This window comes from Schistocerca gregaria, chromosome 6, assembly GCF_023897955.1.
Source record: "Schistocerca gregaria isolate iqSchGreg1 chromosome 6, iqSchGreg1.2, whole genome shotgun sequence".
NCBI lineage: Eukaryota > Metazoa > Arthropoda > Insecta > Orthoptera > Acrididae > Schistocerca > Schistocerca gregaria.
In genome coordinates, this window is record NC_064925.1 from 179492359 (window position 1) to 179518234 (window position 25876).

General features: G+C 39.8%; 1 protein-coding gene across 1 annotated transcript in view; it reads left to right on the plus strand.

Annotated features, from left to right (window-relative positions):
- LOC126278687 (cohesin subunit SA-2-like) overlaps positions 1-25876 on the plus strand; it is a 381965-nt gene that overhangs the window by 332961 nt on the left and 23128 nt on the right. The window contains exons 19-20 of the mRNA XM_049978948.1: positions 3011-3050; positions 23652-23714. Coding sequence (XP_049834905.1) covers positions 3011-3050; positions 23652-23714 — 103 coding nt within the window. The remainder of the gene's footprint in view (positions 1-3010; positions 3051-23651; positions 23715-25876) is intronic.

A 25876-nucleotide genomic window follows, 5' to 3' on the forward strand; every position in this document is an offset into this window, starting at 1 on the left:
CAATGGCTGTGGCTAAGCCCTGTCTAGGTAGTGTCCTTGCTTCCAGGAGCGCTAGTTCTGCAAGGTTCGCAGAAGAGCTTCTGTGAAGTTTGGAAGGCAGGAAACGAGGTAATGGCAGAATTGAAGCTGTGAGGATGGGTTGTGAGTCGTGATTGGGTAGCTCAGATGGTAGAGCACTTGTCCGTGAAAGGCAAAGGTCCAGAATTCGAGACTTGGTGTGGCACACAGCTTTAATTTGGCAAGAAGTTTCATAATATCCTGTTAGTTGCTGCAGATCAAGCTGGTGCCCTTTTTAAGAAAATGATCTCTGGTCCGGAAACTGCAAAAATATACGGTTGTGGCTGTACAAAGACTTAACATATTTCGATAGAAATGGCTACAGATTCAAGAAATGAACTCATGCAAAGTGGAAAATTTACTTTGGCTAGAGTTGGGAGCATTGACAGTAAGGCTAATCTTTTTCCATTAGTCATCGCCTGTTTTGAGGAGAAACATGAAAAGATAGGTACTTCGGCTTCAGTTCTATCTGTCACAGCTTTGGTGGTTGGTTCAATGGTACATAATACTGGGAATTTGTTAATTTCACAGTTGGAGTATTACAAAATACCAATTGAAAATTGTGTAGCATTCTGTTCAGACAATGCTCCAACCATGATTGGAAAGAAAACTGGTGTTGCTGCTGTTTTAAGGGAAGCACAGCCATATGTCTTTGTGCTGGGTTGCTCATGTCATTCGATTCACTTGGCTGCTGAGAAAGGTGCAAGCAATTTGCCTGTTAAGATTGATGAACTTTTAGTCAACATTTTCTGTTGTTTAGAAAAGGGTTACAAGAGGTAGGAACACATTAAGAAATTTCAAGAGCTTCACAAGATGACTATCGTTAGGAAATTGTCTGCAGAGACTGTTGGAGCAGTGGGATCCATCAGTTGGGTTCTTTAAAGATGAGGTGTGTGTTAGTGCTCAGTGCACATCAAGTAACTTAACATTGTTTACAGCCCCAAAAGCTGAGCTTGGTGGTTCTGAAGACCATGGAAAGAGGAAGGCTATCAAGTCATCAGAATCGGATGCCTCAAGAGATTTGCATCTGCGACAAAGTCTGACACTACTGTGCTGAAGAACAACAACATTATTCAAACGCGTGAAGAAAAACTGTTTATGTTTCTCTCTTCAGGCTTTGTCATACCTGTTTTTGAGAATCTCATTTCTTCAAATGCAAATAAATATCCAGTTTAGTAGTTTTGATCGTGCCTTTCATATCGTGTCTTGCAAAATCAAGTGCAGAAGAGCTCATTTTTGTGTAGTGTGTGAACTGTTTCCGATGTTAAGTGGCAACAAATAGACACATCCATCAGTAAGTAACTTGTGTAAATACCTAACTTCAGAGTTCGAAAATAGTGATCTTAAAATGTAGCCTACATTATATGTGTTAATATTATTTGTAATCTCCTTCCGTGTAGTCTTTTCTCGCTATGTTTGAACACCTCGCGACGCATCCACATGTTAAATTTTTGAGATTTGGGATCTTCTGGATTTCTGTTTTTGGAAATTGGCAGGTATGCAGATGTCATCTACTCTACCAGAACATTTATTTTTCAAATATTTAATGATTTTTCTTATTTCACAAGAGGTGGTTAGATGAAAATTAATCTGACAAGGACTTCTCTGTGGTTGTTAGCTATTTGTGTACTGTTGGTTAAGGTGGTCTCATTCACTTTAATAGTAATACTATGTACCCCAGTGGTTACTTTTCCTGTCTCTCTTCTAACAACATTCCATGTTGATTTGATTTGATTTTATTGCTCGAGTTTTTAATTTCGTCTCTAATATACACATTTTTTTGATTTTCTGACAACTTTTCTCAGTATGTTACAATAAAATCTTTACTTATTCTCACTGCCCCACACAATTTTGTTTTTCTTTGTGAAGACACTTTAATACCTGTAGTAGTCCAAGGTTTCTTTAAAAACTGTTTGGTGTTACATTTAGTAATTTTTTGGGGGCAACAATGTTCAAAAAGGAATATAAATTTCTCAGAGAATATGTTGCATTTGTCATTAGCATTTAGCTCATTATATACATCTCCCCAATTAACATTTATTAAACTTTCTCTGAAGTGTCCTATAGATACCAGGTTGACCAACCTTACACTTTTACGTATCGGTTTCTGAACTCCACACCCTGCTATGTTTTGTAAGTCAATCTGCACATAATAGTCTGCTAATCCATTTATCGCAGGGAAAGCATGTGTTAGTTTTACATCCTCTTGCTATACAAATACATTATTTATTAGAGTGCTTGTGTCTTGTGCTATACATGTAGGGAAGTTGATCACTGATTCTAAGTTACTTGTCATTAATAACACTTCTAGTTCAGTTTTCCTATCAGAATTGCTAAGAAAGTTTACGTTGAAATCACCACAGATTAATAACTTCTTCCTTTTGTCTGACAGACAGCATAATAGGGAGTCAACCTTTTTTACCGATAGCTCCCAATCTCCTAATGGGGACTAGTACACTGTTGCTAATATCAACACTACATTACCTAGCTGCAGTTCACGTGCACAACTTCAAATTGCTGATCAACATGAAATTTGCTTACTTCTAAAGCTTTGTACTTATACCCTTGTTTTGTGTAAATTGCAATAATGATGATGATGATACTACTACTACTACTACTACTACTACTCCTATTAATAATAATAATAATAATAATAATAATAATAATTGTGTGATGCTTCATTTATTTGTAAATATCATGCATAAACATTTGCCCTCCCACTTCTCCCTCCCTACACACACACAGACACACTTTAAGTGTAGAAAATTTAACAATAATATTGCAATAAATAGAAATGAATTAGTTTTGGCTTTGTTTGGAAGAGAATTTGAAGGAATTAGATTTTGACTTTGCAGTTTTTATTTTTTTTTAAGTTTCTTGTATTTTGTATATAATAAAAATTCTACTACTGAAAGGAAACAATTATTATTATTATTTCTGTGCTTGTTTCCAGATAAGAAGAAGAGAGAAACTAAAGATCGGAAGAAAGTTACGTAAGTAATGCTTTTTTAATTATCTTTGGAATAAATTAGATTTCATGAAATTATTAGAATACTAACAGGAAATTATTTCTTCATAATTTTAAGTATTCAACCATAGTTAACATCTGTACACAGAGCGCTTCAGAAGAAATAGTAAATATTTCAATATAACTGCAGTGGTACTTCGATTTTACATTCTCCAATTTTACATTTTTTGTGATTGTACACTCTAAATTTGTAACCCCTGTGAACAACCCATAAGATCAATGCTAAAAATTCCCTGATTTCATATTTCTTTCTAGGAAGATTGACCATGATTTTAAGTTCTTACTTGATGTCTCTCTTGACTTCATCCTGTTTTCTTTCAATTGACATTTGATGGGACTGAACAAGTTATAAGTGGCTCTATTAAAAGATGGTTCACACCACAGGTTGTGGTAGAATTAAGGGAATATTTTAGGCTGTTGTGAAAAGGGGAGATGTGTGAGAGGAAATCTTACATAATCCATGATCAGGGTTGCCAACACAACTTGCAACATTTAGCTTCACCGTGCAGTTATGATACAACTACTGCTAGTTTGCAGCGGTAATGGAAAAACAAGACAGTCAATGTGAAGTGTTCTGGATGGAGTCAATATGTGTCAAAGGGCTCCAGCCACCACCTTTGCTTGTTCCAGTTATAACTCAGTCTTATTTTTTTGCATGTATTTCTGATGTGCTGTGTTCAACAACAATATAAATCGTCAACCTTTCAAATTCAAACACTGAGTCTCAAAGAATATGCTCCGTCATAATTGAGGAACTGTTGCCATTTTTGGCTAGTGAAGTCTTATTGGCTGGTGACTTGTTAAGTCACCCAACAGCCACCGTAGCCACCACATCACCCTAACAAACATAAAATGAGTTCACTGGATATGTGGAGAGGGGAGGGGCCCTTGAATGATGGGAGTGCAGATAGGGTAAAAGCATTTTGTGAAGTGCTGCAAATATACTTTTCATGCAGATGATGTGCTATGTCAGAGATATCACACTGAAATAGAACAAGGGTTTTGCAGTAGCACATTTTAAAGACTTTTGTGTTCAAATCTGACATGGTACAGTTGCAATAACTACATACACTACCCTGAGTACCTCTATCGGTTCTCCCTTCTATTCCAGTCTCGTATTGTACGTGGAAAGAAGGATTGTCGGTATGCTTCTGTGTGGGCTCTAATCTCTCTGATTTTTTTCTCATGGTCTCTTTGCGAGATATACATAGGAGGGAGCAATATACTGCTTGACTCTTCAGTGAAGGTATGTTCTCGGAGCTTTAACAAAAGCCCGTACCGAGCTACTGAGCGTCTCTCCTGCAGATTCTTCCACTGGAGTTTATCTACCATCTCTGTAACGCTTTCGCGATTACTAAATGATCCTGTAACGAAGCGCGCTGCTCTCTGTTGGATCTTCTCTATCTCTTCTATCAACCCTATCTGGTGCGGATCCCATACTGCTGAGCAGTATTCAGGCAGTGGGCGACCAAGCATACTGTAACCTACTTCCTTTGTTGTCGGATTGCATTTCCTTAGGATTCTTCCAATGAATCTCAGTCTGGCATGTGCTTTACCGACAATCAACTTTATATGATCATTCCATTTTAAATCACTCCTAATGCGTACTCCCAGATAATTTATGGAATTAACTGCTTCCAGTTGCTGACCTGCTATTTTGTAGCTAAATGATAAGGGACCTATCTTTCTATGTATTCGCATCACATTGCACTTGTCTACATTAAGATTCAATTGCCATTCCGTGCACCAAGCATCAATTCGCTGCAGATCCTCCTGCATTTCAGTACAATTTTCCATTGTTGCAACCTCTCGATACACCACAGCATCATCTGCAAAAAGCCTCAGTGAACTTCCGATGTCATCCACCAGGTCATTTATGTATATTGTGAATAGCAACGGTCCTATGACACTCCCCTGTGGCACACCTGAAATCACTCTTACTTCAGAAGACTTCTCTCCATTGAGAATAACATGCTGTGTTCTGTTATCTAGGAACTCCTCAATCCAATCACACAATTGGTCTGATAGTCCGTATGCTTTTACTTTGTTCCTTAAACGACTGTGGGGAACTGTGTCAAACGCCTTGCGGAAGTCAAGAAACACGGCATCTACCTGTGAACCCGTGTCTAAGGCCCTCTGAGTCTCGTGGACGAATAGCGCGAGCTGGGTTTCACACGACTGTCTTTTTCGAAACCCATGCTGAATCCTACAGAGTAGATTTCTAGTCTCCAGAAAAGACATTATACTGGAACATAATACGTGTTCCAAAATTCTACAACTGATAGACGTTAGAGATATAGGTCTATAGTTCTGCACATCTGTTCGACGTCCCTTCTTGAAAATGGGGATGACCTGTGCCCTTTTCCAATCCTTTGGAACGCTTCGATGTTCTAGAGACCTACGGTACACCGGTGCAAGAAGGGGGCCAAGTTCCTTCACGTACTCTGTGTAAAATCAAACTGGTATCCCATCAGGACCAGCGTCCTTTCCTCTTTTGAGCGATTTTAATTGTTTCTCTATCCCTCTGTCATCTATCTCGATATCTACCATTTTGTCAACTGTGCGACAATCTAGAGAAGGAAGCACAGTGCAGTCTTCCTCTGTGAAATAGCTTTGGAAGAAGACATTTAGTATTTCGGCCTTTAGTCTGTCATCCTCTGTTTCAGTACCATTTTGGTCACAGAGTGTCTGGACATTTTGTTTTGATCCACCTACCGCTTTGACATAGGTAAACTCATTTTTTCACTACTCTGTTTCTCTCATCAAGCCTAAAATAACACATTGATGGTGGTGAGCATATGAAGTGTGGCTCATAAGAAAAGCATTAAACAGTAACTGCAATCGTGACAAGGGATGTCATCTAGCATATGTTTGCATTTATGCTTATGCTTTAACCACTTAGCTGCTGTGATGTTTTTGGTTTAATTCAACATGTTCATCAATTTTTGCTTTTTATGGGTGAGCACAAAGGATTATCTCCCAAAAACGCATTTTTTTAATGTATAATTTGTAGTTATAGCACACCGGAAAACAGCGCAATTACCTTGTACCCAGACACCAATTTCAGTTTTTTGATGAAATCCATTACCACAAATTGTTGTATAAACATTGTATTGTACATTTAATTCCCTTCACTGAGACAGATTTTATACAAATTATTGGAGAGGACTGCGATTTTTAATCATATATGCCAATTACATGTAGTTTTATGTAGTTTTTCTCATATTTTGGGGGTTTTTAACATGTTCCTCAATTCTGCATTTTCCTCAGATTTGGTCACTGTAGTGACCCATTATGTTTCAGTCATGCAACCATTACCTCTCAAGCTCTTATATATAAAAAGATGCTGTGACTTACCAAATGAGAAAGCGCTGGTAGATAGACACAATAAAAAACACACAAACACACACACAAATTCCAAGCTTTCGCAATCCAAAGTTGCTTCATCAGGAAAGAGGGAAAGTGTGGGTTTTAAGGGAGAGGGCAAGGAGTCATTCCAAACCCGGGAGTGGAAAGACTTACCTTAGGGCGAAAAAGGGACAGGTATACACTCGCACACACACACATATCCATCCGCACATACACAGACACAAGCAGACATATGTAAAGGCAAAGAGTTTGGGCAGAGATGTTAGTCGAGGTAGAAGTACAAAGGCAAAGATGTTGTTGAGTGACAAGTGATGTAGGAGGGGCAGCAACTTGAAATTAACGGAGGTTGAGGCCTGGAGGGTAACGGGAAGAGAGAATATATTGAAGGGCAAGTTCCCACCTCCAGAGTTCTGATAGGTTGGTGTCAGTGGGAAGTATCGAGATAACCCAGACGGTGTAACACTGTGCCAAGATGTGCTGGCCGTGCACAAAGGCATGTTTAGCCACAGGGTGATCCTCATTACCAACAAACACTGCCTGTGTCCGTTCATGTGAATAGACAGTTTGTTGCTGCTCATTCCTACATAGAAGGCTTCACAGTGTAGGCAGGTTAGTTGGTAAATCAGATGGTTGCTTTCACACGTGGCTCTGCCTTTGATCGTGTTCACCTTTCGGGTTGCAGGACTGGAGTAGGTGGTGGTGGGAGGGTGCATGGTGCAGGTTTTATACCGGGAGCGGTTACAAGGGTAGGAGCCAGATGGTAGGGAAGGTGGTTTGGGGATTTCATAGCGATGAATCAAAAGGTTACAAAGGTTAGGTGGATGGCGGAAAGACTCTTTTGATGGAGTGGGGAGGATTTCATGAAGTCTTTTTTCCCATGTGGAATGTTTCTTTATAGACACACAAACATACACTCAAAATTCAAGCTTTCACAACCAACAGTTGCTTCATCAGGAAAGAGGGAAAGATGAAAGGATGTGGGTTTTAAGGGAGAGGATAAGGGGTCATTCCAATCCTGGGAGCGGAAAGACTTACCTTAGGGAGAAAAAAGGACAGGTATACACTCGCACACACACACACACACACACACACACACACACACACATATCCATCCGCACATACACAGACACAAGCAGACATATATACTAAAAAAAAGATGCTGTGACTTACCAAACAGGAAAGCACTGGTAGATAGACACAATAAAAAACAAACACACACACAAATATCAAGCTTTCGCAACCCACAGTTGCTTCACCAGGAAAGAGGGAAGGAGAGGGAAAGACGAAAGGATGTGGGTATTAAGGGAGAGGGTAAGGGGTCATTCCAATCCCGGGAGCGGAAAGACTTACCTTAGGGGGGAAAAGGGGCAGGTATACACTCGCGCGCGCGCACGCACACGCGCACACACACACACACACACACACACACACACACACACACACACACACACACACATCCATCCGCAGATATGCAGACACAAGCAGACATATGTAAAGGCCAACAGTTTGGGCAGAGATGTCAGTCAAGGCGGAAGTACAGAGGCAAAGATGCTGTTGGGTGACAAGTGATGTACGAGGGGCGGCAACTTAAAATTAGTGGAGGTTGGGGCCAGGTGGGTAACGGGAAGAGAGGATATATTGAAGGGCATGTTTCCATCTCCGGAACATATCCATCACTTTTAACATTCTTGAATCTCGTGGGAGGCACAAAACGTAGTGCCTAAAGAATTCTCTTGAGAGTCCAGTCGCATAGTGCAAATTATAAGGAGGCTCTGGTGAGAAATGACATGCTGATGGAAGATCATCGACCCATATCTGACTCGTGCAATATCTTCAAATTATGTTTTACAAAACGATCCTGGACCATTTCAGAAGAAAGAGGTGGACCAAGCAGCTTGAATAGCATGCACGAAGAGTCTTGTTGTTGCTGACTTCTAGGGGAGTCTTCAAGACTGGGAAAAGCACAGTCAGATACTAGAGGTATGTTGTATAGAGCATGGGTGACCAAGAATTTGGCTTGCAAGCTATGCCCTAGTATGAGTGCCATAGTGCTCAGCCTTGGCGCACACCTCAACACACTGTCTTGAGCAGGAGGATGGGGAAGAGGGGAAAACTGTGAATGTGCCGCATTTAAATGGCAGTCGTACTGTGTATGACTTGTTTTTATATTTCACATTTTGTAACAATAGAGATCATAAACAAATCAAGTTTTCAGTATTATTTAATTATTTTTGGTATTTTGAAGCCATAATATAATTTTTTATCTGGTACAAACCATTGGCATACAGGCAGACACAAAAAATTTTACAGATTTTTATACTGAGGTCACCATGTATCTGTGACTTAATTAGTTACATGATTGAGAAAAAGTCTTCCACGCAAGTATGTCGATCAACATGTAGCACTTCTGCAACCTCATTATGTAGGTATGGAAATTCCACTTGAGAAAAGCAACTAGACATTCCGGACAGTTTCAACGTAAAAGGATTTACCAACAAATACAGATTGCCTTCAGGTCAGTCAGTCACGTCTGCACATTTAGAGAGGTGCTCTCGTCTGAAACAGAAAACGGTCTCAAACACAGTTGTAAGATTGACATTGTCCCCAAAACATTAAGGAAACTATCCTTGTAATTCTTTCAGGGCCACAATGAATTCTTCAAACATCACGGTTTCTTTAATCACAATGTGCTTAAAGAACTGGACTTGGATTCTCAGAACATGTTCCTTCTAAGCAAGATTTTCTTTTGAAATGCATTCCTGTCAAGTAAAAAAGAAGCTGTTTCCACCTTGCAGTGTCCTACTGTGGGCAGTCAAATCCGCTTAAAATGCAAGGTCTGCAGTCCATTCTAGATGTTCTAATTTTCATTCCTGCACTACTTATTCCTTCATAAATTCAACAGTAGTGAGTTTCAAATTGAGAAATCATTCCAGGCACACTGCTTGACTTAACCAATGTACTTTGCAGCAATATATAAAGTGTCCATACCCTTCACTCAGTTACATCAAAAACTGTTGCAACTGACAGTGGACTAATGCATGCAGTGGACTAATGCATGCAATTTCAGAAATTTTATATTCATACCACCAGTTTCTTCACATGCTGCTTACCTGCAAATTTAGCACGAAGTGCTTCTTGATGTACTGAACAATGAATCCCGTGTGTCAATCAATGTAATTCTTAGTTTTTGGTCTTTTATTGTCAGCTAAATCTTTCAATTCAATTGTAATATTGTTTCAAAACAGATTTGCAGTATTTGATGCTTTTGTGACTGCTCATATGTATTGAGAATTCTTATCCCTCTCTTCTATACTTCCCATTAATTTTTAAAGGCTTGTCACAATAGTTCACGAGACTGTCTCTTCTGTGCGAAGAGCCACTGGACCTGTTAACGTCCTTCAGACCACAAACAAACAACAAGGTGCAATGAGCACTGTCACCACACTTCTGCTGAACTGAGGAGAGTTGTGCTAATCAAAAAACACTTCACCACAATATTAAATGAAATGTCACGCTTTACAGAGTAATTCTGGGAAGGAACAAGCAAAGCAGACACAGCCTGAGCCTTGGCCCACACACACCCTGCACACTCAGCTCACATGACGTTTGACACACTTAGCAACTTTGTCACACTCAGGAACTTTGTAACACTCAGTAACTTTCTTTGTATGATTCAATCACAATATTTGCAGGGCAAATTCTACTACAAGTCCAGAAACCAGAAAGTGAGGCAAAAAGTTCCTGCCCTGTTTATGAAACACTGTCCTTCTAAGTCAAGAATACTCTATTTCCTCGTATGTTTGCCATTAAGGTCAATGGATCTTTTTTTAATGTTTTTATCAGAGAGGAGATTCCCATCCCAGAAATGAAAAACTGCAAGATTCCCATGTTAACCTTTTTTAAACACATTATTCATTCCATTCAACTGCTGTTCTGTCACTGACAGAATTACAGTTTCACTGGATCACCTCAAATTTTTTATTTCTTCTCCTAGAACTTTATTATTTATTTAGACTGACCAGATTAGGGCCATAAGCCCCCCCCCCTCCTCCCTCCCTTTCAACAGACTAGGAGTAACATATACTAAAAATATTCCAAAACACACTCAATAAAAATAATTGACATTAAAAATAATAACAACTTTCCTTTATTGGTGCCAAATCCAGGGCCTCATTGTACATTTGATAAAGAGGGGGAGTGGAAAGAGTAACAAATAGAACACTCCCAGGTCCTCTTGCAAGGGGGACAGCTTTAAGGGCTTATCAGTGCATGGGAGCAGTAGATACTGAAAGTCAAGTACATCATACAATATTTCTATTGTCAGCGAAAAGAAATAATTTTTCATATGCAGCAATTATATCAAAACACTATTTATTATACTAAAACTTGCTCTTCTTCTCTAAATAAATACACATGAATACACTCTTTCCTAATACGTACACCATGCTGATCTTGTGTTAAACATCAGACAAAAATAACAAATTAAATGATTCCCAATCCCAAGAGCCACGCACCTCCTAGGCAAACCAAACATCTCTGTAAAGTAAAAATACCTCACACAACGAGGAACTAAAAAACAGTGAAGGCAGAGATAATGTATTTCAGTAAGGCAGATACTGGCAAAAGAAGCATTGCATTTAACAAAATCACTTGTCTGTCGTGAATCAGGTGACAACGTTTACCTGAGGTGTAATTGAAACTTAAAATTGTGGAACTAACCCCTCCGGTCTTAACCATTGGGTTTTGTTTACAAACTCAACTCTGTAATTCCAGGTACAACTATGGAACACGTTAGTAATCATAAAATTACCCCAGGAGGTAACAAATCTAATGCAATCAGTGATGCAGCTTCTTTCTCAGATTATGGGGAGACTAGGCTGAGATGTTTTGTCCTAGATCAGAGGAAATCAGAGTCCTCAGACCAACTAAAGCTCAAAATCTAAATTTTATGTGGCACAATCACCATTAATTCATATATACATCCAGGATAGCTTTGCAAATTAGGAGAAACACTTAAAGAAGAAAAAACCAAAATTTTAGTCAAGCAGGAAACAAGATTGTCAGGTTAGAAAATTAGCAATTTTGGAAATTACAAATAGTTCGAAAGCCAAACTAATGAAAGAATCCTTAAAAATACACCTTACCTACATTCTCAGTTTCATAAGATAATCTTGGACTTTTGACTGAAGTATAGCCTGCAAACAACACATTCATGACAAATTTCCTTGAAGGGTGCAAATAAAATGTACACTATGATTGTTGCACAGATACTGGTCAACCAAGAAAGTAAAACAAACTCAGAAAAAGTAAAAAAAAGTCATGTGAGGTGGCAGAAAATATTGGATTGGTGCATAAGTTCGTAGTGTTTTTTGATAAGTTTAATAAAAACAACAGATACACATAACAGAGACTTAAGTCATAAGTAACATATACTCCTTCAGTGTTTACAACAGTATGCAGATATGGGTGTAACTTTTTGATTCAGCGACTGTAGAAAACACACGTTTTTCAGGCAAAATACTCATAAAGCCATGTTAAGACCATATTTTCATTCAGAAAAGGAAGTTAGTTTAAGGTTGTTTGACAGAGAGCAGAAAAGTTGAAAGTCTGAGGGTGCAAGATCACGTGAATAAGAAGGGTGCAAAATGACTTCCCAACCCAACTCCTGTATAATGTTTTTTGTCAGTCTAACAGAACACAGGTAGGTGTAGCATCACTTTACACAATCTTCCTTGTTGTTGTTTTTGAATTTTGTGTGCAAGACGTCTCAGTTGTTGGGGAAGCAATTCATAGTACATCACACCATTGCTGCTCCACCAGATGCATTACATTATCTTTTGTGGTTGCACACAGGTCTTTTTATGGGGATTTGCTGCTACATTTGGCCTCAACCATCCCTTTATTTTCCTTATTTTTGCAGAAAGACAATATTTCTTATCACCAGTAACAACACAAGATAGGAATTGCCAATGTTGTTCATGAACCAATTGATGACGAGCAAGCATAAATGAACATAAGACCACCCATTGATTTTTGTGATCTTGGCTTAGAGAATATGGTACCCATACACCCAATTTTTGAACCTTCCCCATTGGATGGTGAGCACAGAGTCAGGAGAACTCATTCAGTATAAGCATTCTTTCTTCAACTTCACTTTCTTACAAGAGGTTGATGTCAGCATCCTGGTGATGTGTCTGGTCATCCAAGCAGCACTATGCTACCTCAGCACAAGTTACTGGTGACCACAGTTCATTACATATGCAGTTCTTGAGTACAGTGATGTTGATCATTGTGGATTAATGTGTTTAAATGATCTTTGTCAAACCCCAAAAGTCTTTCTGAATGTGGAGAACCACTAATATCAAAATGATCAAAGCTGAAAACCATTTTCTTGCCATGCTCTGCTCAGTAGCTTTATCCTCATATACAGTGCAAATGTTTCTAGCTGAGTCTGCTGCTGTCACCCCTCTATTGAATTCAGACAGCAATTGCTCCATTGGCACTCCATTTTCTAGCGTCCACAGCTGCACTCACTACCCCCAAATAACAAAATGATAATATGTAAATTTAAATAGCAACAGTGAACTACAAATAAAAAATTACAATCAATAAATAAACCCATAGCAACCAGAATACCAACATGCAAAACAAAAACACTACCAACTTATGCACCAACCTAATACTAAAACTCCATAAAGACACTTGTCAATTGCAATGGATGATTATGCAGTTAGGGGAAGAGACAAGATTCAAGTAAATGATTGGTGACTTCTCTGCACACAAATGAACCAATCACAATGGAAAGAGACTGATAGAAATGTTTAGAATATCAGCCACAAAACTATGTCAACCCATTCAAAATAAGAGAGAGAAAGAATAGCTCACCACGCATATTTCTTCTTCCGTATCCGGATGCACCAATTATATCTTCCCTTCCCAGTAATTAGCAATGTAGTTTGCTTTGTCATTGACTTTCAAAACATCATCTTTAGTGCATGTTATAGACATATCTGGGAAAATCAGTAGGTGGTCCAAGTCCTGTATTGCTTCGCATTCACACCTTTCGCTATCACTGTAACCCCATTTAAATAGGTTTGATTTGCACCCAGTTACTCCAGTACGCAGCCGGTTTAATGACCTCCAAGTTGTAAAAGGTAGTTGAAATCCTGCAGATCCCTCCTCAAGTAGTTCCATTGTGGAGTGTGGCACCATTTCTTCCCAAAGAGATAGCCGCCTTGCGACGGGCTTGGTGGCGAGCTCTTCAGTAGTTTCAATGAAACTCCTGCGGATTTCAGCCGGACACGTTGTTTTCGGTGCATATGCGTTGGGTGTCGAGGATCATTCATTTGTTTTGATCTTTCGATCTCGGCGGCTACTTGTCTGCGTATAGTGGTTGGTGCTATGCCTATGATGGGATAAATGATGTCTGTGGGAGTTGGTTTGAGGCATCCTGTGGCAATACGTACAGTTTCGTTTACGGCGACGTCAACTTGCTTAGTGTGAGCAGAGTTCCTCCAAACTGGCGCCGCAAATTCCGCTGCTGAGATATTCACCACCAGACCTGTGGTGCGCAAAACATGCGGTTGAGCACCCCACGATGAACCTGTTAGCTTCCGCAGTATTTTGTTCCTGGCACAGACCTTTTCTTTAGTGTTGTGACAGTGCTGCTTAAAAGTAATTGCTCTGTCCAATGTTACTTCCAGGTATTTTGGGCTGTTTGTATGTTTCAGCTCTTCCCCATGCCATATGACTCGGAGTTTCCGTTTGGCTTGTTTGGTCCTAAGATGGAAGGCGGATACTTGAGATTTACTAGGGTTTGGTTTGAGATTATTGCCGTCGGAATAGGTAGCAAGTTCTGTTAAGGCTCCTGTGAGATTCTCCTCCACTTGTTCAAAGGTTTTATCCTGTGTGGCCACTGCTGCATCATCAGCATATATGAACATTCGTGTCTGGTGGCTGATGGGAAGATCATTGGTATAGATCTTAAATAATATTGGAGCCAAGACACTACCCTGTGTAAGTCCATTTTTCTGTGTCTTCCATCGGCTGTTTTTAGATTGTAAGGTTACATAGTAGCATCTGTTCTGTATCATGCATTTCACAAACATAGAAAGGGTGTAGTCCTTAGTGACATTATATTCTTTCTGGGTAAGCAACTTACGGTTAACTGTGTCATATGCAGCACTGAGATCCAGGAATGCGACCCCAGTTACTTCTCCTCTCTGATAGCTGTCTTCGATGTAGTGTGTGAGATTAAGGATTTGGCCACAGCATGATTTTCCTGGTCGAAATCCAGCTTGTTCATTAATGAGGGCTTTGTCCACATAATCAGCTATGCGTTTGAGGATCATTCGCTCCAGCACTTTAAATAAATGACAAAGCAGTGAGACAGGCTGAAAATTTTTAGCTTCAGCTGGGTCTTTCCCTGGTTTTAGTAACGCAAAAACCCGAGCTTTTCTCCACACTTTAGAAATTTGCATTGTTCTAATACAGTTATTCATTAGCTCTAGGATCCATTCTTGTACTCCCGGTCCAAAATGTTTAATTTGCTCAGATCTCAGATCATCAAGGCCAGCAGCCTTATTGTTTTTCAAATCATTGATGGCATCTTGTAGCTCCTGAATGAAGAACGGGCAAGCTAGGAAGCTAATCTCCTCGTTCAGTTTTCTTTTAATTTTGCCATTCCTGATCTTCCTTTTAGTTTTTCCGTTCATGAGTAGTTGGTGAGCTATCTGATCAGGTGTAACTTCACTGTAATTTGGTTGTGGTTCTGTTGGGTCGTTGTTGAGACTTTTGACCAGTTTCCATGCCTTCCTACTGCTGTGCTTCATGTCCGTCTCTTGGAGGAGGTTACACCACTTTTCCTTTCTCGCTTCGGAGATACCAGACAGCAGTACCTCATCTGCCTGGATCATTTCCTCTGAGAAGGGGTCCTTATTGTATAGTTCTTCATACTTTTTCAGAGCTTCCTTGCTGCTACCATTGAGTCCAGCAATATACTGGGTGCGGCACCCTCTAGGTATGCACCGTCGAGAGATTTTCTTGACAAGGTCTATAAAAGTTTCATATGATTGTATCTCTGGTTTAATTTCCAAGATTTCCTTATCAAGGTCCTCTGTGAAAAGTTCCCAATGAGCTTTTTTGAAATTGAAGCATCTCTTGAAGGGCATTACATCTGATTTGATTACTGCAGTAATGCAGCAAGTTATTGCTCTGTGTTGTGATCTTGGAATTGGGTCCTCGATTTGCTTTACAGTTTGCAGGGATACCTTTTCGGAGACAAAGATGTTATCTGGATTATATCCTCGTTTCCATCTTCCGCTGTTAAATGATGCAGGTAACTTTGGGTCATGTATCAATTTCAGTTTAGCCTGGTCTGCCCAGATCTCCAGCATTTCGCCATCGTCATTTGTCTCTTTATAACCCCATGCGAGACCGTGACAGTTAAAATCTCCTACTACAACTTTAATGTTTTTTGAACGGAAATTTCCAGGCTCCGTAAATTTGAACCTCGCACTGAGTGGTTTGTACACGGATGTTACAGTACATGAATGTAGCTCAATAGTTAAAATTTCTATATTTTCTTCACAGGTCAGAGCACAGGAGCATATGTCTAAGTTCGGTTTCACAAATATAGCACTTCCGTACCTTTCGTGTGGTCTCTCAAGAGACCCTGTATTTTTGGTCTATGGCTAGTTGGTGCCCTGTGTGTTTCTTGTAACACTAAAACATCACAGTTGTTTCGTTTGCACATGTCAGATAATAAAATTTCTTTATTTACAGATAAGCCTTCAATATTGCAGGAAGTTGTCACTAGTGATGGTCTTGATAAAGGCCTTTTTTGAGTCTCGTCGGTGAGTTGTTTTGTCATTTGTCAATCACCCAATGAGAATACGGATGAATTCCAAATTGTTCATATAAAAAATCTTGTATCTACGTGACAAGGAAATTTTGAACAGCTATGTTACGATGATGTGAGCCTGCCTCCAGTCATGTAGGTGGCTGCAGAAGGGCAGTGTTGTGCCATGACATGTGGAAACCCAGTCCCCCACTATGGCAGACTGATGTACTGCTGCACCAGCCACATTCTGGCACATGACGGCATGTGTTTCACAGGTAACACACCTGCACACCCATCAGTGGGTTGTGAAGTCAGTGGGCTGTGAAGTCTGGTCTGCTGTTGATTCCATAACAGTTACACCCTGCCCCCTCCCCCTCAGGAGAATTTAATCCTATGGATCTTAGGCTACTGCTAAACCTGTGAACTGCTACATCAACATGGTACTGCTATGTCTACATTTTCCCCTATCTCCTGTGATGCTTGTTTTCTCACATCCCTAATTACACTTTGTACATCTGCTGTCCTTCTTCCCTGTGCATAGTGAGTTGTTAAAACCTTGTCGTTGACCAGCTGGGTTGACAGGTAATGGACAGGAAGCATGGGTGGGGAGAGAGCTATCAGCCATTGTTGGACATAGGATATAGTAGTGATAAGTGGGACAGAGATGGATCCCAAGGATTAAATTCCTACTACCATGAAGTGGTGCTGGTACCTTCTGCAGTATTATGGAATATATTGAAATATCTGTTCCACTCTAATGTGCCATTCTGTACAGCTACAAGCTTATTGAAAGAACAGAGTGTGATTGTATCTCGTGTATTATTCAGGTAGGTTAGGTTTCTGATGACTGGTAGTATTTCTTAAGGATTATCAGGTAAATAAAGCAGAGAATATGTTAGATTCAGAGATTCAGACCTGTTAGTGTTGCTGGAAGCTGAAAACTTGGTATCGTGACGTCTCACAGAATTCCATTCAGTAGTATCCTGCTACTCTGTAGTTCCAAATGTTATGTTCCCCTAGAGCATCCCTGCTTGTAGCAGGTGGGGATAGCTACAACTGGATCATACACTGAGTACATCCAGTGAGGTCCTATGTTTTGAAAATATGGTTGCATTATAAGGATGTCGACCTTCTGAAAATATGGCTGGATTATAAGGACGTCACGTGGTCAGGAAGACCCCTGCAGAAATATTGAACCATGGTGCCTCTGTAGCCATCCATAATTGCAGAAGTGTTGCCAGTGGATGATTTTGTTCATGAAATGACCTCTCGATTATGTCCCATAAATGTTTGGTGGGATTCATATTGGGCAATCTGGGTGGACAAATCATTTGCTCGAATTGCCCAGAGTGTTCTTCAAACCAACCGCAAACAATTGTGACCTGGTGACGTGATGTTTGGGAACATTAAGTCCATAAATGGATGCAAATGGTCCAAGTAGCTGAACATAACCATTTCCAGTCAACGTTCAGTTCAGCTGAACCAGGGGACTCAGCCCACACCGTTATGGAGCCATCACCAGCTTGCTCTGTGGCTTGTTGACAACTTACATCCATGGCTTCGTGGGGTCTGTGCCATGCTTGAACCTACCATCAGATCTTACCATCTGAAATCATGACTCATCTGACAAGGACTCAATTTTCAAGTTGTCTAGGATCCAATTGATATGGTCACAAGCTTAGGAGAGGTGCTGCAGGTGACATCACACTATTAACAAAGGCACTCATGTTGGTCATCTCATGCCATGGTCATTAAGTGTGAAGGCCATTGGGCAGTGTGTTGTCCATGGTGAGAGGTAAAGCCTGAAATATGGTATTCTCAGCACACTCTTGACACTGTGGATTTTGGAATATTAAATTCCCTAATGATTTCTGAAATGAAATATCCCATTCATCTATCTCCAACTACTGGTATGCATTCACAGTCTGTTAATTCCCATTGTGCAGCCATATTCACATTGAAATCTTTTCATGTGGATCACCTGAGTATAAATGACAGCTCTGTCAATGCACTGCTCTTTTTATTTCTTGTTTATGCTATGCTTACGCCATTTGTGTATGAGTGTATTACTATATCATGAATTTTGTCAAATCAATATACATCATCTGTGGAAGAACCAGAGAGCTTTGATGTTTTTTATTTATTTTATTGGCCTCCCATATGTATGTTATGAATAGAATATTAATTTTCTTTTTAACGTCTTCCTGCATTTGCCTGGGAAAGACATAACTCCTCTTCCATTTTGGTAAATCCAGTGCTCTTTTGATCACGGTTTCCACTAGGATACAATGGAAAAAAAATCCCCTGTCTACCAAAATTTCTCTCAGACACGTAAAACACCATCTATGTTTCATAAACACATCAAAGCTGCACACTGCCAAATAATTTGACAAGCTAGTTAAGTTTGACAAATTGATTATGTACAGAGCATGAAGTCTACATATGCTATAAATGTGGATTTACCTTTCTTCAGCCTGTCTTCTAAAATAAATTGTAGGATCACATGTTCCCACATCTTTCTGGAACCCTAGCTGCTCTTCCTGTTGCTTGACCTCTATTAATCTTTCCACTCTTTTGTAAATAATTCATATTAGTATTTTTGCAACTGCACCATATTAAATAAAATGATTTGGTAACAGATACACCTGTCAGCATCTGATTACCTTGGATTGGGTGTTATTACATGCCTGTTGACATTCTAACCTTCACCTCTCTTTGAACAATAAAGTTTATTTGAGAACATTGTTTGCAAGCGTAACTCTTTCCACAGTGAACTGGCTTGTCTTGGTACTTTTCAACTTCTTAAATGCTACATCAAAGAGGTGATGGTTAGAACTTCACTTAGGAATTGGACATGAATATTCTAAGTAATTACGTTGTTTATCTTATATAATGACATCCATTATCCTTTCTTGTTGGTTTTGGCACAGTGTCTTGGAGTTTGACTCATTCTTATATGGAACAAAAGGTTGGGCACTCATTTTATCATCTGTACAACTGTTAATAAGAAGTTGCAGGTGTTTAAATTGATTTCACAGTACTTTTACTTCACTATTTCATGTACATTATTTTCACCTAATATACACAGTAACAATGTAATATGTTTAACTATTTTCACAACAAACAACTGCCTTCCCACCAACTGTTAGCAAGCCATTTTTCAAAATTACTTTGAAAGTTCTTAAGAAACAATCTTACTGTCAGTGGCTTCAGATGAAATTACATTAGATAGAAAAATGTTTAAGTAAATAAAATATATGAAAATAATTAATTTTTTCTGAAAAATAATAGTGTTAATATTAAACAGTGGAAAATCAAGTGTGGAATGTAACAATATTATGAAAAGTATGGTTGCTATTCACTATATAGCAGAGATACTGAGTCACAGATAGGTACAATAAAACAATTCCTGGAAAGTGAACTTTCGGCCAACAAAGCATTTGTCAAAAATAGACAACACACACACATGATTACCAGTGTGGTCAGGGATTTTCTCTGCCTCATGATGACTGGGTGTTGTGTGATGTCCTTAGGTTAGTTAGGTTTAAGTAGTTTTAAGTTCTAGGGGACTGATGACCATAGATGTTAAGTCCCATAGTGCTTAGAGCCATTTGAACCATTTGAACACACATGCGTGCGTGCAAACACGATTGTGTGAGTGGTGTGTGTGTGTGTGTGTGTGTGTGTGTGTGTGTGTGTGTGTGTGTGTTTATTTTGGACAAAGGCCCCATTGGCCGAAAGCTCACTTTCTAACAGTGTTTTTATTGTAGCTATCTGCGACTCAGCATCTCCATAATATGGTGAGTAGCAGCTGTCCTTCTCATAATATTGTTAGAATTAATATTATTCATATAAAATTCTTGTTTAAATGCATATTTTATATATAAATTCACATAAATAAATTGATTGTGTTACTTAAGCTCTATAAAATAATGAAATGGTCAGTTGTTTCTTATTGGGTCCTATGATAAATTCACAAGATGTATCACAATGTTTATAAAGTGGTAATTGTGCATCATTTGTCAGTTCTGCTACGAAGTCTGACAGTATTTCACCAGTTTAATATATCATGCATACCCAGTGGAATAGGTTTCTATTGGTTGGTTTTCTCAAAGAATTAAATATGTCTAGGTAATATAATTTACTGCAGGTGCTTTCTTTGACTTAGGACTTTGAACCCTCTGACAAATTGTTCATGCCATATTGTAGATCCCTCTCACCATCCCGTTTTCAGCCTTCCCTTGTTTGCTTACTAAAGATGAACTAAACTCTTGACATCATAAGTCTGCATCTCTTCATTCCAGGTTTCTCTCACTTTCCTGTATACAGCATCCATATTTCCTATAGTGATGCATACTGCTACAACTTTACATTTCTCCTCTTAACCATTCTTGATTTACAGTTTTATACACCCTGTCAAATTCATTTTTTAGATACCTGCCTTCCCTTTTGCTTGCTTCATTAGTTGCTACTTACATTTTTTCCTTTCTTTAGTGAAATTCAGTATCTAAACATCACTTCTGTGCCTTGTCTTTTTATTCCTTGTCTTTACTGTACTGGTTTTTCGTGTGTGTGTGTGTGTGTGTCAATCTTTGCCTCATGCTTCCTTTCAGACTCTCAACAGCCAACAGTTTGTTCAATTTATTCTGGTCCAATCTCCATAATTTCCTATTTTTCAGTAGTTATATCATTTTTCACAAAAATAAAGTATGGCCAGAGACCCTGTTAGCCCTGGGAGCTTTCTGCAGTTTAAAATCTGGTTCGTAAATATATGTCAAACCGTTGTGTGTTATATCTGCAGCCTTTAGTCTGAAGATGGGTTCAATGCAGCTCTGTATGCTAGTTTATCATGTGCAAGCATCTTCATCTCTGTAAATACTATACCCTACATCCATCTGAATCTGCATATTGTTGTCAAGCCTTGGTCTTTCTATACAGTGTTTGTAAACCCCCCCCCCCCCCACACACACACACACATTTCACATTTCCTCCACTTCTAAATAGATGATTTATAGGGATCCTCAGGATCAACCAAGCCTTTCTTCTAGTGAAGTTGGGCCATAAACTGTGTGCTGGAACAAGACTCGAACTTGGAACTTTTGCCTTTTGCGGGCAAGAGCTCTACCACTTGCCTGCGAAAGGCAAAGGTTCCGAGTTCGAGTCTCGTTCTGGCACACAGTTTTAATCTGCCAGAAAGTTTCATATCAGCACACAGTCTGCTGCAGAATGAAAATCTCATTTCAGAGAAGAGAATTCTTTGGAATGTGGTGCAACAGAACAATATTGAAGTTTAGAGGCATACTTTAGATCAAAATGTGTAGAAACAAAAATTATGTGACAACCTGAACAAAAGAATGGACTGCTTAATAAGAGACAACCTGAGGCATCAGGGAATCATCATTTGGTAATGGTGGGAAGAGGAGGAAGGGTGAAATTGTAGAGGGAGACTTAAGGCCTGACTGCATTATGTGGTTGCAAATGGATGTTGCTTGTGTTGTGGTTTTCAGTCCAAAGACTGGTTTGATGCAGCTCTCCATGCTACTCTATCCGAGTTAATGCATTTACATGAAACAGTGGAAACTCCAGGCAGGAATATCAACAATGTAGGAAAAGATAGATTGCTACTTACTGTAAAGAAGACATGTCAAGTTGCAGACAGGCACGATTAAAAGACACTCACATGTAGCTTTTAGCCACAGCCTTTGTCAGTAGACACACACACACACACACACACACACACACACACACACACACACACACACGAGACCACCAACTCCAGCATATTGGGCTGAAATGCAACATCACGTGGGATGCAAGCAGCAATCTGGAGGGAGTAGGGAAGGGGAAGGGATAGTAGTGTACAGGTGGGGAGAGAGAGATGAATTCTGTCTGATGGAGTGTGCAAGGACTAACTAACAGGTGCAGTATCAAGAGGTTGTGGGGCAGGGAAGTGGGGAAAAAAGGAACAAGAAATGAGAGGAGCAGGCAAATACCAGTGGATGTGTTGGCAGAGGGCTGCAAATAAACAACGTGGGAGATTAGAATGGAGAGGAGATGATAGGACATAGGGGGTTGAAACTGTTGGGTGGAAGGTTTGGAGACAGTGTGTTACCATAGGTTGAGGCCAGGATAATTTTGGGAGTGGAGAATGTGTTGTAAGGATAACACCCACTGCGCAGATCAGAAAAGCTGGTGGTGAAGGTAAGGATCCATATGGCTTGGGTAGTGAAGCAGCCATGTAAACCCTGTTTGTTATGTTGAGCCGCATGTTGTGCCGTAGGGTGGTCTACTTTGTTCTTGGCCACAGTTCGGCGGTGGCCGTTCATTCTGGTGAATAACTGGTTGGTAGTCATACTAATATAAAAAAACTGCGCAATGATTGCAGCAGAGCTGGTAAATTACATGGCTGTTTGCACATGTGGACCGGCCCCTGATGGGGTAGGCTAAACCTATGACAGGACTAGTAGGAAGGGCTGGTTGGGTGGATTGCATAGGTTTTGCACCTGGATCTTCTGCAGTGAATGGCCTCTGTGGCAAGGGGTTGGGATTGAGAGTGGCGTAGGAATGGACCAGAATGTTGTGGAGGAATGTTTGGGTGATGGAACACCACTTTAGGAGGGGTGGGAAGTATCTTGGGCAGGATGTCCCTCATTTCAGGGCACAGTGACAGGTAATCAAAGCTCTAGTGAAGGATGTGGTTCAGTTGTTCCAGTCTAGTATGGGGTGGTACTGTGTGATGAAGGGGACACTCCTTTGTGGCTACTATGCCTTCCCCTTTCCCACACCCTCCAGATTGCTGTTTTCATTCCACGTGATGCTGCATTCTGGCCCGAGATGCTGGAGTTGGTGGTCATGTGTGCGTTAGGTTTGCTTGCTTTTTGCGTGTTTGTGTGTGTGTGTCCTTACTGATGAGTTAGCACACTGGACTTGCATTCGAGAGGACGATGGTTCAATCCCGCGTCTAGCCATCCTGATTTAGGTTTTCCATGATTTCCCTAAATCCCTCCAGGCAAATGTTGGGATGGCTTTGAAAGCGCAAGGCCGACATCCTTCCCTAATCCGATGAGACCAGTGACCTCACTATCTGGTCTCCTCCTGCAAACAGCCCAACCAACCTTTACCGATGAAGGCTGTGGCTGAAAGCTACATGTGAGTGTCTTTTAGTTGTGTAACTAGATGTGTCTTCTCTATGGTAAGTATATATAAAGGTAGATATGGCATTTTATTTAAGTGTTTCTGTTTGCAATATGCGGAATTCTTTTAAATTTTTTGAAAATTAAGCTGTCAGTTGCATCACTTATTTAACTAGATAGTTCTGACTTAATGAAATAGGTTAAAATATCTTTTGTTTTGCAGCCCAACATCATCAGAGACTAAGAAAATGAAGACCAAGACCAAGAATAAAAAGAGCAAAGGAAGGTAAGCGTATATATATAAGCTAGAAATAGTCAACAAAAATGCTGGCAAGTCGATAGACACACACACATACACACAAAATTCAAGCTTTCGCAACCAACGGTTGCTTCAGGAAAGAGGGAAGGAGAGGGAAAGACGAAATGATGTGGGTTTTAAGGGAGAGGGTAAGGAGTCATTCCAATCCCGGAGCGGAAAGACTTACCTTAAGGGCAAAAAAGGACAGGTATACACTTGCGCACGCGCACACACACACACACACACACACACACACACACACACACACACACACACACATATATCCATCCGCACATACACAGACACAAGCAGACATCCTTTACAAATGTTTGCTTGTGCCTTAACCTTAATAAACCACGGAATAATGTAGATAGAGAGGTAAAAATTGACACACATGCTTCGAATGACATGGGGTTTTATTAGAACCAAAAAAGTTGCTAGATGCGTGAAATATCTCTTGCGCGCGTCGTTTGGTGATGTTCGTGCGCTCAGCTGACACTTTCGTCATGCTTGGCCTCCCAGGTCCCCAGACCTCAGTCCGTGCAATTATTGGCTTTGGGGCTACCTGAAGTTGCAAGTGTATCGTGATCGACCGACATCTCTAGGGATGATGAAAGACAACATCCGACACCAGTGCCTCACCATAATTCGGGACATGCTTTACAGTGCCGTTCACAACATTATTCCTCGACTACAGCTATTGTTGAGGAATGATGGTGGACATATTGAGCATTTCCTGTAAAGAACATCGTCTTTGCTTTGTCTTACTTTGTTATGCTAATTATTGCTATTCTGATCAGATAAAGCACCATCTGTCGGACATTTTGTGAACTTTTTGGTTCTAATAAAACCCCACGTCATTCCAAGAATGTGTGTCAATTTATACCTCTGTATCTACATTATCATTATTCCATGATTTATTCAGTTTTCAAATTTATACTTACCCTCTCCCTTAAAACCCACATGCTTTCTTCTTTCCCTCTCCTTCCCTCTTTCCTGATGAAGCCACATTGGGCTGCAAAAGCTTGAAATTTGTGTGAGATTGTGTTTTTTATTGTCTCTGTCAACGTACCAACGCATTCGTTTGGTAAGTTACAGCATCTTTGTTTCCAGATATATTTTCCCACATGGAATGTTTCCCTCTATTATATTAATATCATTAATTTGAACCAAACAATTACAAATAAGTTTAAGTCTACAATTGATAATAACAGTTGGAATTCATCATGGAAATCAAAGATATTTAAAATTTCACAGTATATCACAATACAAACTGGTACTGATTCAGTCAATGAAAGATCATGCGGAAGTGATGCGAACAGTAAAATATTTGAATCTAGACTTTCAAACTGGCACAAATATTTTGCACAAGGAGATTGCACAATGGAAAATTCCAAGTTGGCTTTTGCATATTGATAAATGTGCAAATTATATGGATTTGCACTTAGTCATTTCTGTGTCAACTTCTACACTGGTGTGTTGAAAAAGAATAATGCAGTGTGAGTTTATCTCTGTCAAAATCTAAAAAAAATGTGCAATACCAACAAGTCATGTCTTTTGCCTGTTGCAGCTAACAATATTGTCTACTAGCAATTGAAAATTAATAGGCGAAAAGATTTTATGTGGGGGAAAATTACCTTCTAGGTAAATACATTAACTTTATAGTTGTTAGGAGGGTGGGGGGGTCACCTTGCTGTTGTTAAATCAAGCTAAAATTTTGCACATGTTGCTTCTTTGTTGACTGAAACAAGGGGTTGGGAATGAACTTTTCGAAATTTGAAAAATAAGGGACACCTTAGTATGTACCAGTGATCCAAAACATTATGACCACTGTATAGTTTGTTGATCTATCTCTGGAACACTGTCTCTTGGTTGCAGTTGAGAGATGGGGATACATGATGGCCTGCACCTGAATAGGAGGAGGAAGGAGAGATTAGCTGAGCATCTTGCAAAAAATGTAAGGTGGGCCACAAGCACATATGACAAAATTCCTGTGAGTCAGAGGGGCGCATTGTTTACTTTAGTCAGGTTATAGGCAGGCAGTCATGAAATACATTATAACAGAAGAAGACTTAGTTTCCAGAAAAGTGAAATTAATTTGTTTCGTCAGACCATTCGAGAGCTGAATAACAAGATAGATGGGCTTCTTG